The 17,628-nt window shown below is 44.4% G+C and overlaps 1 protein-coding gene across 2 annotated transcripts in view; it reads left to right on the forward strand.

The window, feature by feature from the left end:
* Positions 1–16,943, forward strand: part of LOC108135774 — a 49,507-nt gene extending 32,564 nt beyond the window's left edge. The window contains exons 3-8 of one of the 2 annotated variants that reach the window (XM_017256630.2): positions 776–897; positions 11,267–11,465; positions 11,527–11,612; positions 11,697–11,952; positions 12,015–13,804; positions 14,365–16,943. In XM_017256630.2, coding sequence (XP_017112119.1) covers positions 776–897; positions 11,267–11,465; positions 11,527–11,612; positions 11,697–11,952; positions 12,015–13,804; positions 14,365–15,181 — 3,270 coding nt within the window. In that variant the 3' untranslated portion in view covers positions 15,182–16,943. The remainder of the gene's footprint in view (positions 1–775; positions 898–11,266; positions 11,466–11,526; positions 11,613–11,696; positions 11,953–12,014; positions 13,805–14,364) is intronic. The other variant, XM_017256631.2, reaches the window with a different exon arrangement.
* Positions 16,944–17,628: the final 685 nt, after the last annotated feature.

A 17,628-nucleotide genomic window follows, 5' to 3' on the forward strand; every position in this document is an offset into this window, starting at 1 on the left:
GTTTATATTTTAATGAAAACACAATAAATGTTAACAAGATGTAGTTTATATCTTAAAGAATACAAGGTAGTTTAATGCAAATTAAATTTTTTTAATGAAATAAAGTTGAATTGCGAGAAATCTCTTTCATCAGTGTAGGAGATGTTCATAAAAATACTATTTAAAATAATTATATTTTTATTAATCTTAAATACAAGCTTTATTTGTATGTTTTGTTTAGAATAAAGTATAATAAAGAGAGTTTTTAAGTTCGAGACAACTCAATTTTCCGTCAGTGTAGGAGATGTACAGAAATAGCACCTACGCGGTGGCAGGCTAAATGACATTTAACCCCATGGCAGGCATACCTTTACCCAACTTACCTTCAAAAGGCAAATTCAATTTACAATTTTAATTGTGATTGCAGACAGCTCTGGCTGGCTAACCGCCGACCATCCAATTGCATTGGACCAAACGCAGACAGACGGGTTTATTGATTTTTCATTTGGTCTGCACAAATCCATGAAAACCACTTTGCTTGTTGTCGTCTCACTTGTTTCGATTCGCAATTATCCTCCAGCTCTCGATATTTGCTTTGCACTCGCCGGCAACTTTCCTCGCGAACTTGACCCTGGAACATTGCAAAAACATATACCTGGTTTAGTTAGCCGTGTCCTCACATTTTGCACTTGAGTTGTCAGCGCTGGCAGAACGATTTATGGATCCGCCACTTACTACTCGCTATATAGATTCATGTTTCTGATTTTGGCAATGTTTTTTCTGATTTGTTTTCCAGGTCACACATCGTACAACCGGCCAGGTGATGGTGCTCAAGATGAATCAGTTGCGGGCCAATCGACCGAATATGCTGCGGGAGGTGCAGCTCCTGAACAAGCTGTCGCATGCAAATATACTGAGGTAAGTGAAGAATGTCATAGAGCTGCGCTTATCGGGAAAGAGTAAAGAGGGCTAAATATAGCCCAGAAAAATATATTTATTCTAATCGCAAGTAAACAACATAAATAGTGGAGCTGCATCTTATGGGTCAATGCCATGCTCGCTTTTCTGACTGACTCATATTCCTCTGATTTTAATTGCAAACTTGACTGCCAGTGCGAAGCTTATGAATGGTTGTTGTTGTTGTCGACGACTCTAAATGAGCTATATGTGCATACATGTTTGTGTATTCCCTTAGCTTTTGATGATCATGTGGTCCGATTGTGTTTACGCATTCAGTTCGCACCTCGCCGCGAATTGACCATTCATTTAAATGGATTACGTAAACAATTTAATGGGTTCATCGCGCGGGGTCTTTATTTTGAATTCTACGCAAATAATGTTCATGTTCTCTGTCAGATTCAATTCAATTTCGCATGTTTTACACTCGATTTCAGTTCGCGTTAGGGGTTATAGCTATTCTGCTGGCATCATCAAAAATACTGACCTATGCTAAAACTGAAAACAACATTCATATACGAGTAGTGTTGGGGTATGAATCACTTTTCAGCCTCTCGTGTAAGTTCTGTCATCTGGGGCTGCTGACTAAACTGACATCATTGTGGATTTTAATTTTTTTATTGAAAGTATTTATGGAAATGTGTGCGCTTTCAAAGTAATGCTGAGCAAATATTTACTGTTCGCCGCAATGAGATTGGCGGTTTGTTTATATTTTTCAACTGGCCATTTGCTTTTGGCAATTTAAAGAGCTCCAGTTGGAGTTCAGAGCGGGTTCAAGACCAAAATCGCACAAAACATTTCCGATGCCCGCGGAAAGGTCAAGTTCACGGGCTGCTGTCGGTGCACCGACTGTCTGTAATTACCTTGGCAGTGACCAGGTGTGTGTGTTGGCTTTTGAGGGGGAAGGAATGAGGGGCAAGGGGTTAGGGGACCCTCTCACGGGTCACACAAAAGAAAAGGAAAAAAAAAACTACTGATGTAATTGGCTGAGTGGCAAAGTCTGAAACAATATGGCAAAAGCTCATGACATTGTTGTCTGTCTGGCTTGAATAGATTTAATTGCCAAGCTGCGTAGCTAGCTTACTCACTTCGCTGCCTGTTTTTTTTTTCGTCGGATTTATTTATACTATTTTTTTCTGTTTTTGTTTTATCCTCACGTGACTGCACGCAACAATGAGTGTCTGATGGCAGCAGCAGCGATTTCAATTGTATGCAATTCTCAGGGACTTTTTGCGGCTGCTTTTGCCGTTTGCTATTTTAGCCATTTTTTCCGTAAACTGCCGAACAGACAGACAGATAGACAGACAGACCAATCCATTTTGCACCGCCCATCTTTTCCTGTTTGCCTCCATGAATATGCAATTTCTGGCTTCGACCTTTTTGGGCCCCGCCCTTTCATTAACAATGTTAACACCCCGAAAATGGGAAGAGACATGTCTTGCATTGGTTGCCATTCTTCCCACAACATTGTGTTCGCCTGCAGCCATTCAAACTTTAACCTCATAATCCGCCAGAATCCGTTATGGCAACGCGACTAGATGACTAGATCTCCTCCATTCCTTCTCCAGCTGGAGGAGCCCACCTGATTTTATGACATCTGTCGACATCAGCGACTGCCCCCCAAACAGCTGAGTGAGACGTGCGGCGAATCGCAGTCAGAGTATTAAACACAACGGATCTGTTGATTAAATGCCCTGGCCAACTTATTTCGCTGTGTGCCCGGCTCGTTGAGAGATGGATTTGGGTCAGCGGAACAGCCATCCAACAGAAACAACAACAGCAACAGCAGTCTATGGCGACTCTGCAGCTGCCAACTTTTCTTTATTCGTAGGCATTAAATGAAAATTCTGAAAAAGTCTGGAATGCAGCTATGGCGCCGTAGGCCGACTGGATAGTGAAATTAAAATTCATCCACACGCATTTAAATCGTTACTTTATGGATCCCCTGCAGCACAGCTATTTATACATGGGCCAATTACAACGTCACTGGGAAAACAAGTGGTCCCAATCAGGAACAATATTGTTATTAAGAAGGGGAGAGAACAAATAATTTAATCAAAATTAACTGGATATTAACAAAAAGTAAAGGAAATTATTAGACAGCCTCAATAAACGCTTACTTTCCTACACCCTTAAATTTCCATCCTAGTTTGAGAAATGTGCCATTTCATGAAATTTACTTTCTTTCAGTGTACCCGTATGGGGTATACTTATGTTCAAATAGTTCCACCCGATTGAACTCTGCTTAGATCCGCGATCCTCGCTCCACGATTGTGATATTATCAGTGACGTGGATCGCTAAACACTCCGCTCCCAGCTCGACTAACTGACTTACTGACTAACTGACTGACTGGCAGTAGTGAGTTGGGTGCTGCTCTTGTTGGCGGGCATGTTTAATGATGCTTAACGATCGCGGCTGTCGGCTAACTGTCAAATTTTAACAGCTACACTGCTGGGCGTCCATGCGGGCCACTGCGCCACCGCCTCCCATGGCGGGCTTCCAAGATCCACTATCCGGCTAATGAAGCCTATTGATTGGCGGCCAGAACTAGCTATAGCTGTACCGTTGCATCCTCCTCCTCCTCCTCCTCCTCCTCCTCCTCCTCCTCATCCTGCTTCTCTCAGTGTAAGGCCAATGCAGCCGAGCGTCAATAGAATTAATCTTTGGGTAATTGAAACCACCTTTCTAGCCGGCAGCATGCCGAATGCCCAGCCAGATGCCATATAGTATAGTATAGTTCAGTATAGTATACACCCACCCACGTCCAAATCGGTGACTTATTGGCCACAAAACCAATGCTGAAACTGAAACTCTCACACACTCGGCTGAGCTGAGTAGTTGCCGTTGGCGTGTTTTTTTTATGGGCTTATCACGCGCCCGCCGTAATGCGGAATGTCGCACAATGAGAATGCGCTCGCTCGCAGCCAGTCAGCCAAACAGCCAGCCAGGCATCCAGGTAGTCATGCAGTTGCATTGCATTGCAACTGTCCCTGCCCTGATCCAGCCCCTTTTGCCCCCTTAACGGCCCACTGGATCACCCAGCCACCCACATGGCTTGTAGCTGTCGCCGCTCCCAGGCAGCCGCCAACTTGACATATAGTCACTCTACTTACCAGCAGCACTGTGCACTGAGAAAATATAACAAAAACTTAAGGCAGACATTTCCTTTTTTGAATTTTAAGTTTGAGTTATAATGGATTTGTCTTTTAAAAGGCAAGCCATTAATTTTTACATGCATTTCTGTTCGTAATGCTCTGATTTTTAGTAAAAACTATAAGATGTATTCATTTAATAGCCACCAACACCAATCTCCTACAATGATTTTACCGCCTAATAGGAATAAATTACCTGACTAATGCTGGTAACCAGTTAAGTCGTTGAAACTCTCCGAAAATATGTTTTGATTCCGACAATCTTGCATTTAAAGGCAATCAAAGATCTAGTAATCTTTCTATTGTTAGCCTGGTCATTAAGACTTTATAGATAATTCCTGACAGTGCACTATATGCATTGTTTGAGTCACAAATCCCATTGCTTTGGAGTGCTGGCTTCCATTGAGTGCCTTTCTCGTAATGTAAACACAGCGATGACTATGGTGGCGCCGAGTTCTCTACACTTTTTCCCTTTTTTTTTTTTTTTATTAACTTCACTTGTAACAACCGAGTGCCGGGGTAAAAGTAAACATGCTGCCTCTGGCTCAGAGCCATTTAAACGCTCATTTAACGCGACTAAGACCGAGTAAGACATGTGACAGTTCTTGGCCCGGCTCGGCTCATTACGGCCACAAAAACAATGGTGGAAATTCCACAAGTGCTGCCGTTTCTGCCGCACTGGCGGCACTTGATTTTTGCGCCTGGCTGCGATGCTAAGCAGGTGATAAGTTGTGGGCAAATGTTGACAAATTGTTGGCATGCAAATGTGCGCGGGTTAATGACTCCACCACTGCCGATGCTGAGCCCTCACGCTTCCGCACGAGCTGCAGTTCAGCTTTGACCCCGATTCCGTGAGACTTGGCCAATCCGCAGCTATTGATAAACGCGGCGTTGGCGTTGCAAGAGATTCCACTAAGGTCAGATTGCACTTAATTGAATGCGCGTCGATAGCCAGTCGATCGAGCCACTCATCTGGCGATGAGTCGAGTCCCGCCACATGAAGGTCGTCTGTGGTGATGGTGGTATTGGTGAGGAATGCCTACATATATGCAGGGCACTAGATGTATGTAGATGCGATGTGTTTGCCACAAGCCTCCGTTTTTCGAGGGGCCACTGCACACATTGTTGTCTCTCGGCCATTATTTGTCTTGGCTTGATTTGTGTGTCGCCGAGCGTTGGCGGCTCATTTCTGTCCCCTTTTATGAAATAAAATGAAATGAAATGCAATGAAATGCTTGCCAATAAACTGAGATGGCTGGCCTTGAAACGAATGGGCGCCCGGTGGCACGATGTCAGGCTAATGAAAAGATTGCCGAGAACGAGCAGAAATTGCTGACAATTTAATGAGAATTTTATTGTGCAAGATGGGTTAAATTGGCCATTCATGCGCCCGGCAGCTTGAATGAATTCCGAAAAAAAAAACACAAATCTGCGCATATATAATTAGGCGTATTAGTATGTAACATAATGGCGGATTTAGTGTCTAACCAAATTGAGTCCTTAATTTCTAGCCTCCGGTAGTTTGTACAGTTACCAGACTTTGACAAGTTGCAACAGCAACAACACCTGCTCCAGCAGCAGTAGCAACATCAGCAACATCAGCAGCAGTAGCAACACGAGGCCGAAAGAGAGCGTGTCATGATTGTGGCCATATAAACATTTCTTTTTATTGCTTAATGGATACATGACTGCCAGACTGGTTGACTACTTGCAGCGCACTTTTATCAGTGCAGCTTTTCATGTTTGCTCGTCGATTGTGGATTGTCAATTGTCGATAGCCTGTAATTGAAGCTGCTCTGCTCTCTGGCGGTGCCGTGTGGCACGGATCAGATCGGATCGTTGCCATTGCAGCCGCCAGTTCAAGAAAGCTAAATTGGGTTAATTTCTGATTGATGATCAACATGGCCTGGTAAACTGTCGCGCGCAATTTCATTAGGCAGCTTGTTTTTAGACGCCCGAGATCAGGTTGTTCGATCTGGATTCGATCGTCAAAAGCATTGACGTCAATATTTGTAGTATTTGCATCACGGATTTTCGTTTGCACTTGCTTCCGAGCGTCTATTTATGGACCATTTGCATTGGCGTGGGCTATTTTTAGACCAGAGGTGTGTGTTTACTAGCAAACACGAATGGATTCATAAAGCCAACAATTATCGATGGCTCATCTGTGATGAGCCATTCGCGGGGGGTTTGGCCCTATTGGCAATGCCCAGCTGAAGTAAACTCACTGACCCAAAACTGGGCTATGTATTGCTGAGTGTATTTGTTTTGGTAATGCTTTATGTCTCGGCCACAATAACGTCTACAGCACGACGCAATTGCAAGTCATTGAACCCACAGTATTACTACATTGTGTGGTGTCTTTGTAAGTGCTAACACATGTAAAAATGTATAAAAAAGAAGAGCAGCAGGATTGATGTGCCCGAAAAAAAATGGGCATGAGTAATATGTATCTCACAATACCCAGTGTTTCGGCGACAGATGCAGATACAGATTGGAATTTAATGAGCTGCCTTGCATTCCAGCCCGCTTTTTTAGTTGCGTGCTGTGGCCATGTTGTAACAAGTTTCTTGACAGCAATTACTCACTACTGTGGTGCTCGCTGGTTTTAGTTTATCTCCCAGCCATAAATCTCCTCATATTTGTCTGCATAAATCGCAATTGTAATTGTCGACTACTTCCGCATAAAAAAAAAAAATAAAGCCGTAAAATGGTAAATAAACGTGTCAGCCTGCCGATGTCCCATAAAACATCTCTCACCCAACGGCTGGCGTCTTTGGGCCCGACTGCCAACATTCACTTCCAATTTGCGTTTGGACACTGTCTTTTGTCTCTGGCCTGCGTTTCGTACGAAATTATGTCATCAACTTTCAATCAATTTCAATACACTTCAATCAGTTTTGCACAACAAAAAGCAGCGAGCATTAGATATTCAGATTTATGCAACACCACCCATACATGAGCTTTCTTTTTGGGCTGCAGCAGCTCGAAAATCGGTCAGCAGTGAAAACAAGAAGAGGAAGTAGCAACAACTGTTGCTGTTGCTGCTGCTTTTGCTGCTGCTGCTGTTGCTGCTGCACTTTGGATATTGCTGCTGCAGCTGCAATCTGCATAATTTTCGCATCACGTTTTGCATATTTTTCTAATTGAAAAGCAAATTCAATCATTTCATTTCATTTCGAAATACTGCTGTTACTCCGCCAGTCGCAAATGCCGAATGGTAATTGCAGTTGGCAGCGTTTAAGCGTTTAGGACCATTTATAACGCCCATTGCCACGCCCCCGGCTGCTGCTCTACTGCCACCGTCTCATTTGTAACTTGGTATTGGGCCTGGGTTATTTGTTGTTTGCCTAAAAGCGAATTGTGTTTACTTTGTGTCAACCTTTTAACCCCCGATCGTGCCGTTGCTGTTGCTGCTGCTGCTCCTGTTGCAGTTGCAATTTCTGTTGTTGCTGCTGCTGCTGCTGCTGCTGCCGTTGATGTTGTGGTAATAATTTTCAATTAAGCGCAAAATGCTTTAATGCTCCAATTCGATTTGCCAACATAAAAATGCAGCCGCGGTTGCAACACACGAGTGAAAGAATGCCAAGCGGGATTTTGCATTTTATTAGCCTATCTAATAACCCAGCTTGGCCAGCGGCAGTTAGCGGCTTTAGTTGGACGGACTGCGGCTCCGTCTGCGAAAAGTCTGGGAAACCAATTGGCGCAGTCTCCAAAGAGAAACGTGCAAACGTGTCAATTTATGGTTTTCATTGCGACTTGCAAGAGAAATGCCGGCTGCCGACTGATGACTGCTGACTGTCGACTGCCGACCAAACAACCTAACAACGTTTCCCGGGAAAACTGTGTAATGCTTGTAACAAGTATTGTAACACCCAGCAAAGCAGCACATTTCAATTTAAGACAATCACATCTTTTAGCTGTGGGGAAGACTGGCAAAAATAGAAAAGAAAGAAACTGGAAAACTGAAAAACGAGCAAGAAACAAAAAACAAATTGAAAATCTAAACGCTGCCAGAACAATGCTTCTTCGGCAGTTTCAGAGGCTTATAGCCGCTTGAGTAGTTTGCAGTTCTCGCTTTCTGCTCTCGGCATCTTCTTCGGCTGCAGGCCTTGAAGTGGGCAAAAGCCTAGCCACTCGACGTGTATTCATTTCCTGCTGCAAGCCGGCTAGAGACACCTTTGCATGGCATCTCCTGCCTGCCGCCTGCCTCCACTTTTGGCCAGCTCCTGATTTGCATTTCCAGGCAATTTGATGTCGACGAACTGGCTTCCCAATGTCTGGCAAACGCCCACTGCAAAAAAGAGGCTTCGTTCCGAAAATAACAACATTGCACCCCGGCTGATGAATGCCATATAAATTAATTGCCCAATTAATAATTAACTCTTGGTGCAATCAAACATTGTCGACAGCGACAGTCGCTTTAATTGCGGGTTTTCAACTGGTTTCGGTACTTCAGTGCTGATGTGAGACTCGTAACCAAATGAAATCCTTTCTGTCAACAGGGCTCCTCTTCAAAGCCATGCTGATTTGAGCGCAGCTTAAAGTGCACATTAAAGGTGTTAACGGCAGTCAAATCCTCTTAATGTAAGCCGCTAATGGGCATCAAAAGGGCAGGGGCATGGGTAAAGACACTCACTCGAGGCGCTAATCGTGTATCATGCAGGGAAATAAATTGAATTAGAACCGTAAATCCCTGCAGTGGTCATGCAAATGGAAGTGCGGCTTGCACCCACGGTCACGAGTCGCGAGTAGCAAGTTGCGAAGGTGGAGATGTGGAAAGAGGTGTGCCACTCTATAGAAGAGAGGATGTGCGGCAGACAAAACCCTCGGGCCGCGGAGCCCTGCCTTCAACACCTGGGATCGAGCTGTCTCGCCTTTGTGATAACTTCATTTCAGATCCGCGCTGAGCCGAGCCCTTGGGCTGTCTGAAGGGCTGACATGTGTCTGCCACACACTGGCGTGGCATCTATCAAGAATCTCAAAAGGGTCATGCCCTCTTGCCCAAGACATTTTCATTTCGATTTTTTTTATGCAGCGTAATAACGTTTTGTGTACATAAATGCAGTCAAACCTCCATAGATTCGATGCTAGACAAGTTTGGGAAAAGATTGTCTGATTTACTTTTGCTGATGGTGAACTTATGTGCAATTAATATACAATATAAATATATACAGCTTCAATATTTACAAGCCATGAATAATATTGTAATTACATTAATTGTCTGACCCTAAATGCACTTTATAAAATCTTTGACTTTGTTTGCAATTGCTATATAAAAGGGGTAGTTCTTGTTGCATACGTTCCACTGTATTCCTCTTACCTAAACTCCTTGTCCAGGTTTTGCCGGAAAGCCAGTGACCCGACTGATTTCAATAAAGCTACCCCAAAGGGCGTTGATGGTTATATCAGGCTGCTGTGATTCCTAATGCCACGCATATCACGCAAGTCAGTGAACGCCGGTGAATAGCGATGCAACTGGTGGTCTAGGCCAGCCAACCCCATTCCCAACTCGTATGTTAATGCGTTTCTTCGACCCTTGGGTTGTGATGTGTGGTGCCGGGTGCCGGGGTTGGCCGTAACATTTGATTGCTCTGACATCACGGGCCCAGTCGCACCCTGAAGACCCTGTACCGTGGCCTTATTATTGACAGCCTGACAGAAAGGTGTCTGTTTTTGGGGTGGATGGGGTGACAGGTTGCGTGCACAAAGTAATTATTTCCGCCCTGCACACCGTTTGCGAAATCTATTAGGGATTTGATGATCTGCGGTTAACCTAATAAAATTAATTTTCAGAGTAAGTGAAAATTAATGACCCTGTCGGGGGGCACACAAACGTAAATCAAACTTTGCGAATGCCACTTGAGTTTGCCTTGTTTGCTTATATTATACAATATACAGTATTTATAGCATATAGCAGAATCGCATGGCGGCATGACGGACGATAAAGCTTATCGGGCACACGACGCAGAGGTCCAAACAATTTGGCCAAACTCTTTGGGCCATAGCTTCAACGGGCTGGCCGAAATAAAGCATGTGCAGAGATAAGCTTTACGTCCGATTAGAGCGATTGACAGAAGACGAATTTGAAGCGAACCCTTATCGAAATGGCACACGTATTGAACACCTGCACACGGGACCTAAGTCACATGCGCTAATCGGTTGGGAATATTTCGGTATACATTTTCAAAAGTGTATCTCAGCATGATATACCGAAATCGATTATTTAATTTAAAACTCTCATTTTATACATAAGTTTATTTATTTTAAATACTTCAATATATGTTCCAAAATTATTGGACAACAAATGGTTGATTTTATGGAGCTAAACGTTTTTAAAACAAGCTGAGCTTTAAAATAATGTGTAAGTGCCTACAATCACAAATCAATAATCATGTTTATAAGAAATGCTTTTTAAATGCAAGTTAGTTGTATAAACCGATCAGGTAGGTTACGCTTTCTTTAATCCTTGTGAAGTAATTCCTTAGAGTATCCTTAGGATGATGCAACCTGACATGGTTGCGTACTTGCACAAAAGTTCATTGTCACCTTCGAGCATCGTTGTCAGCCCTGTCTGGCAGCAGTTCAGTTAACCTTTTTTACCTGACTGCACACTCTGTTTGGGGTAAGCAGTTGGCAGTTGGCAGAAGGCAGACGCATGCGTTGCCATTTTCTTAATAAGCTTACAGTTCCGGTTCCCGAGCCTGGTGACCTCACCTTGTCCTCCCTTCGCCTGGAGTGAGTGTCAGTGGTTGTTGAGCTCCTCAGGCTTAGGAGTCATTGACATTGTCTGAACAGGAAGCGGAGATGAGTGCTTAGGAAATGGTTCCTTTGTTCTGTAATCCTGGGAGATTCGTTTCCATCTTCCCATGCTAACCAAGCAGCTATGTCCAGTCAAGGGAAAACTTTCTCTTTTTATTGCGTGCTCCTGGCGCATCGGGGGATTCGAATTACAATTTCATTTTGCAGCGAATCAAGGCTGAAACAATGCTAACAATCAGTGGGGGGTGGCCGATTGCATGTCGACCGGCGATAAGAAATCCAGGGTCTGCAGTGCGGGGGGAGTTGCAGTGCCTGTCAAGTTGTGTGATTGAAAGTGAAACTTATTCGGGCCACACCGAATCGAATAGTGGCAATGCAGTGGCAAACTTTATGTTAACTTCATTTTTCGTTTCAGCTTCATGGGCGTTTGCGTGCAGGAGGGCCAACTGCACGCCCTCACAGAGTACATCAATGGCGGCTCCCTGGAGCAGCTGCTGGCCAACAAGGAGGTGGTGCTCAGCGCCACGCAGAAGATAAGACTGGCGCTGGGTATAGCGCGCGGCATGTCCTACGTCCACGACGCGGGCATCTTCCACAGAGATCTGACGAGCAAGGTAATCATCTTGCTGCCCGAAAAGCCAACGACCTTCAGTTCTAATCCTTTTCCCATTTCAGAACGTACTTATTCGCAATCTGGCCAACGATCAGTATGAAGCCGTCGTAGGTGACTTTGGTCTAGCCGCAAAGATACCAGTCAAATCGTAAGTGTATCCCGGTTTAAACTGGAATATCAGCTTATATATCACCATTATAAACAAACTAATCCAAAATGGGCCTGCTTGCAGCAGAAAATCACGCCTGGAGACCGTCGGCTCACCGTATTGGGTCAGTCCGGAGTGCCTGAAGGGCCAGTGGTATGATCAGACGAGCGATGTCTTCTCCTTCGGCATCATCCAGTGCGAGATCATAGCCCGCATCGAGGCCGATCCGGACATGATGCCGCGCACAGCGTCGTTTGGCCTGGACTATTTGGCATTTGTCGAGCTGTGTCCCATGGACACACCCCCCGTCTTTCTACGCCTGGCCTTCTACTGCTGTCTGGTGAGTTTTGGTTTGTGATCAGCGCCCAAGAATGCGTCTCTAATCCGCTTTGCTTCTTACAGTACGATGCAAAGAGTCGCCCCACTTTCCACGATGCCACCAAAAAGTTGACACTGCTGCTGGAGAAGTACGAGCACGAGTCGTCGGCAGGAGCGAGTCCACTCAGCTCGCTGGAGCTGATCAACTGCTCCCCGGGAGGCAGTGATTCGGAGAATGTAAGCTCAACGCCCCGGACTTCAGCACCCACTGTGGCCACCATTTGTACGGCGCCAGCCGGAACTTTAACACCGCGACATCTGCGGGAAGTGGATGAGGATGGCTTCCGTTTTCCGAGCAAAAAGTCCGCCTCGGCCGCACTGCCGGGCACGCCAAATGGGTCGGCCGGCAGCAATGGTTTCGATGACCACGTCCTAAAGTCCCGAGTGCGACGTGCCACTCAGAAGTTGGAGGCCGAGATCCTTCTGCACCGGCGCTCGCTGAGCGAGAACATCATACACTTTCCCATGCACACATCGCCCAGCGACAAGGCGCGGTGTCATCAGATGCAGCGTCAGCGCTCCTCCACCCACTCTCCGACGCCACCCAGGCAGCTGAGTTCGGCGCAGCTACCCGCCACGGCTATTCCGGATCCACCACCGCTTCCGCAGCCCGTGCCCGCGGTTCTTACGCTGCGCAAAGTGGGCGAAACGATGTGTCTGAAGGATCCACAGTACAAGCCGACGTCCGAAAAGGATCACAACGGCTCGAAACCGAATCCGTTCGAAGCGCTGGCGCAGCTGCGGGGCGTGAAGAAGATCCTGGACGCCAATCCAAAGACCTATGCAGCCGGTGTGGGTGATCTCTTCAGTTCGTGCTTTGAGACGCTGGCGCCGTTCTTCAAGGAGCTGGCTGCCATGCAGAGCAAGGCGGTGGCCCAGGGCGGAGCAGCCGGTACGGATGAAGCAGCAGCGGCAACACCAGCTGCAAAGGCAACGGCGGTCATGCCCAGTGAACCAAAGAGCCTGCCGGTGTCGCCGCACATGACGCGCAAGTACAGCGCCATCGAGTTGCGTCTGCCCCAGAGGATCAGTAGTAATGCTGCCCCAGTTGCCCAGCCACCAACTGCCGCCCTAGCAGCAGATGAGGATGACTGCGATGACTGCACCTCCGAAGGCGAGGATCCCGATGGCGGCGGCAACTGTGCGGATGCCGAGTCCAGCAGTGATGACAGCGCCGTGCGTCCGCCCACCGTGCCAACGGCACGCAAATACCGCGCGAACTCCTTGTACACCCATCCGCTTTTTCGCGGCCCCAATGGCACCAGCGTGAAAAGTACCAGCACCGGCGAATTCGAGAGTCCAGCTCTACTGAAGGCCAGCGCATCGACGATAACGTTGACCGCCGCGGTGGGAGCATCCAATTCCTGCGAGGATCTTACAGAGAGCGCCCGGAAATCCAAAGACCCATTGAGTTGCAGTGCAGCAGCCACGGCAGCCTTGGCTTCACCCGCTCCCATGCCCGGCTCTCCGGCCAGGTTGGCAGAGACCCCGGCTTCCGTGTCGTCCTGCACCGATCTGGAGCTGGACGAACTGAAGGCCACCTGCGATCTGAGCGAGCTGAAGAACTCGTGTGAGCAGCTGCCTCTGAAGGCGAACGTAACGAGACGGGACTCCATCGAAAGTGGCTTCTTTTCGTGCTTCAACGAGGAGTCGGATGCGGCGATAACCAACAACAGTTTCGGACGGCAGCTGAACGGGATTGGGTCGTTGGGGTTTGGCTGCGGCGGCGGGGGCAACAGTAGCAACTGCTGCTACGAGAAGTTGAAGGCGCAGTTGATGCTCGATGCATGTGTCAGCGCAGATAGTGAAATCAAGTGAGTATATAGATCTCTTAAAACTTATGTGGTACCTTATGCTTAAAGTTGTTCAAAGAAAAAAGGATATATCTAAGAGTAATGTTAACAATCTTCCAAGTCTATGTATTTATCAAAAACTTGATAGCCGTTTAAATATGAAAGTGAGCTACCAATATGTATGTTTATCAATTCTTCAGTGTGAGCTAAACGAACTTTAAATAATAATGATAGAAAATTGATATCTTAAACTGTTGAACATGTTGTAATTATTTCGGCATATCCCAGGTTAAACACAGCCATCGTATAAATATCGAGCTGCAAACGCACAAAGACCGTAAGTGACTTAAATTTGCTTAGAACATTGAAATCACGCTATCATAAAAGTCACTTAATTTTTAAAATATCAAAAGATTGACGTGGTATTTGTGTTTAATCATCTTTTGTAGTCGATATTCATCAAAAGAGTCATAAAACATTAAAAAGCTATAAAAATGTTTGTCAAATGTTTTCGTTAGATTAAGTAGGGTCTGGATATGAATCCTTGAAATCGCTTACTGATTGTATGCCTTATCTTTCAGCGATAAACTTGCGAGTCTGTGTCGCTGCTGCTACTACGCCACCTCCACATCGAATGCCGCCGTAACTGCTGCCGCTGCTGCGGCCCAACAACAACAGCAGAGCCACCTGCTCAACGACACATCATCGACCTCATCGTCGGTCTTGCTAATCGACAACGATCCCGCCGTGATCGGGGGCAACACCTCATCGTCCACAGCGCTGGACTCGATGGATGACTTGGACGCCGAAATTGTGGCTTCGCGGCCCACACACCAGCGACGCTACACCTGCCACCATGCCTTGCTCAGCGGAAACGGCAGCGACTCACAGATGGCGGCCACGGCGGGCCTGATCAATCGACTGGCCCTGGACTCAGAGATCCACACGCTGCTGCAGCGCAGTCCGTTTGCGACGAACCAACTGCTGTACTGCAAGAACCGCACCTCGTCCATCTACACGGACAGCTCCGACGACATTAGCAGCTTGGCGGGATCCGATTCGCTGCTCTGGGACGATCGCTCCTTCACGGCACTGCCCAGCACGCGATCCGCGCAGATAGCCAAGATAGTGGAGTACTTCGAGCGGAAGCGGCAGGACTCGTCGCCACCATCGATGCACCATCGCAATGGGAACGGCACGGTGGCCGCTGCGGTGGCTGCCTCGGCACTGGGCTCCAACTACCTCTCGTATGAGTCGCGTCGCTATTCGGACTTTAAGCGGCACCTGAACGCGGACGCTCTGTGCTTTGACCTGGACAAGAAGCCGGCGCAACAAAGGATGATGGTGTGCGAGGGTGCTGTCAAGTCCAAGCTTCCAATATTCGACAAAAAGAAGTAAGAAGTTGGGCGGCTATGGAAACCCGGACCTGATTCATATTTAGTAACTTATTTGTTCGGTCAACTTGAGACTTCGTTAGATTCTGTGAGATTTTTATCCTTATATCCGATTCCTTCATACCTGGCAGTACCACTTGATAAGAATACAAACAATCGCAAATTAGTTTGCCCACAAAAGTTGGTTAGTTTTCGATGCCTACAAGTGTAACTTAGTTGATAGTTTAATTCCGTATCGTCATGTGTATAGAGCGCAATTGCAAATAAGCCAAAATGTTCTACTAAAATCTAAGCATGCCCTTTACAATAAGAAACATATTATTATTAGTTTTATTGTTTTGCATCTAAATACCATTTACCATTTACATACATATAGATAAACATAATCATATGTCGTACTGGTTCCTAGTCCTTCAAATTTACATCGCTACATATATTATGCTAAATTAGCGAGTATTCAGAAATCAATCATGGAAAGTATTTATTCTTATTAATTAAATCTGTCGCTGATAAACTCCTATGAAATGGCATAGCTGTTCTTTATAAATACCTTTACATATATTATTAAATTTATCGCGCTATTTATTTGATTTTGTCTAAACTCTGTATAAAAGGATTATGTTTAAAATACAAAACAAATATACATACATACATACATATAAATATATTTATAAATATATAATTATCTATATAAAATGGCATATTGCAATACATACATTTTACATGTAACGATTAGCTACCAAGTAAGGTCAAAGTTAAATATCTATGTAGACTTATCAACTCGAGGTTTTAAGACTTGGAGAAGCCCCCTTGCTCTCGAAAATTGTACAGACGACTCCGAATTCGGATCAATTCGAGAAGCAAGACCGATTATCATTGGCCAATCTCGATCGGCCTAATCCAACCGGACTTTAGTTTTACTTTTTAACGTTAAAATTATGTGGGTATCTGCATTACAAATAAATACATGTGTATACATCAAACCCCGCGGATTGATAACATAGGTGGGTGAAATTTGAGATTTTATAAAGATTACATTATAGGACATGATTTATGTTTTGCTTAAATTTGGTGTGTCCTCTATAATCGAACTTACATACATATACGGTTAATGCAATTCGGCTGCAATTATACTTCAATTATTACACATATTGCAAAAGCAAGGCGAAGACTGAGCCATCGTTTTTCAATTGGCTAGTAGTTTCCATTATACTGATAATAGGAAAATATATCCTTAAATTGATTATTTATCGAAAATTCATTAGGAATTAATGGCTCCAACTGAAGCATCTTACTTTACCAACTTAGACACTGTTCAACAGATAACTAATTAAGATAAAAGAGACTTCCGTGGCAGCTGTAAATAAAGTACTGTATGTGTACATACGATTCATCAGTATAGCAAAGATTGTTAGGAAATGTATGTCGTCCATTTGAGCATAAAACACGTCAACCTCATTGCAAATCATCGTCTTGTTAATGGGTTCTAAGTAAAGCCAAACATTAGAGAATCATGAATTTAAAATTCGTTTCCGGTTGCCAATCAAACATTTTAATGCACTTACCGACTTGGGTCGATCATGAAAAAGTATTATATATATTATTATCAACATTGAAATCGCAGTCCATCCCAGACATATAAACGAAATCAGTTTCGGACTTAGCAAGTCAGAAGAACGAAAACTTGTCAAACAGACAAACAAATGATTTTGTAAATCTGTAAAACTGAATTGTACTCGTATAATAAAGATACTGAAATAGAAAAACTACCGATTGATTTATGATTACAATGAATTACTTTCACCAGGGTCGTAAGTACAATGTTTAAAATCTTTTATTGAGATTGAGCCTACAAGTATGCAAACAAATATTAACTGTAAACGATCATCGGTGTGGAACTGTATAATTCTGTTAACAGATAATGTTTTGATTCGCCAATATACATGGGTATTTATATTTGTATATATTTATTTTATTTTTGCGAAAACTTTATTTCAACTTTAATATTTTTATCTTTTATTTCAGTTCAACATTTAACAATAAAAGGATACGTGGATATTGCTTCAAGGATAAAAAAAAATAGTTACTACAAAAATATTGTATTGAAAACTTTATGGGAAAACGGATCGATCGGCTGGTTTTTTAACAACATGCTTTTAAACGAAGAAACTGGAGGATTAAACTGAAAAATCAAACCAATAGCCTTCAAAAGGTAAGAAAATTCTTCTTTAATAACAAACCCCTTTAGTTAGACTTATAGTAAAAAATTCGTAATTTTAACTTTGATTTTGACTTTTTAAAAACAATCTTGAAATGTTATAGATAAATACAAAAAAATAAAAATGAAATAAAATACAATTTAAAAGCCGTACCCCAACCCCTGTGATTTCCTACATCCCCATATAAACATTAATAAATGCATACATTCCTTGAAAAATTCCCTCTCTCTTT

The sequence above is a fragment of the Drosophila elegans genome, unplaced genomic scaffold (assembly GCF_018152505.1).
Source record: "Drosophila elegans isolate 14027-0461.03 unplaced genomic scaffold, ASM1815250v1 contig_476, whole genome shotgun sequence".
NCBI classification, from domain to species: domain Eukaryota; kingdom Metazoa; phylum Arthropoda; class Insecta; order Diptera; family Drosophilidae; genus Drosophila; species Drosophila elegans.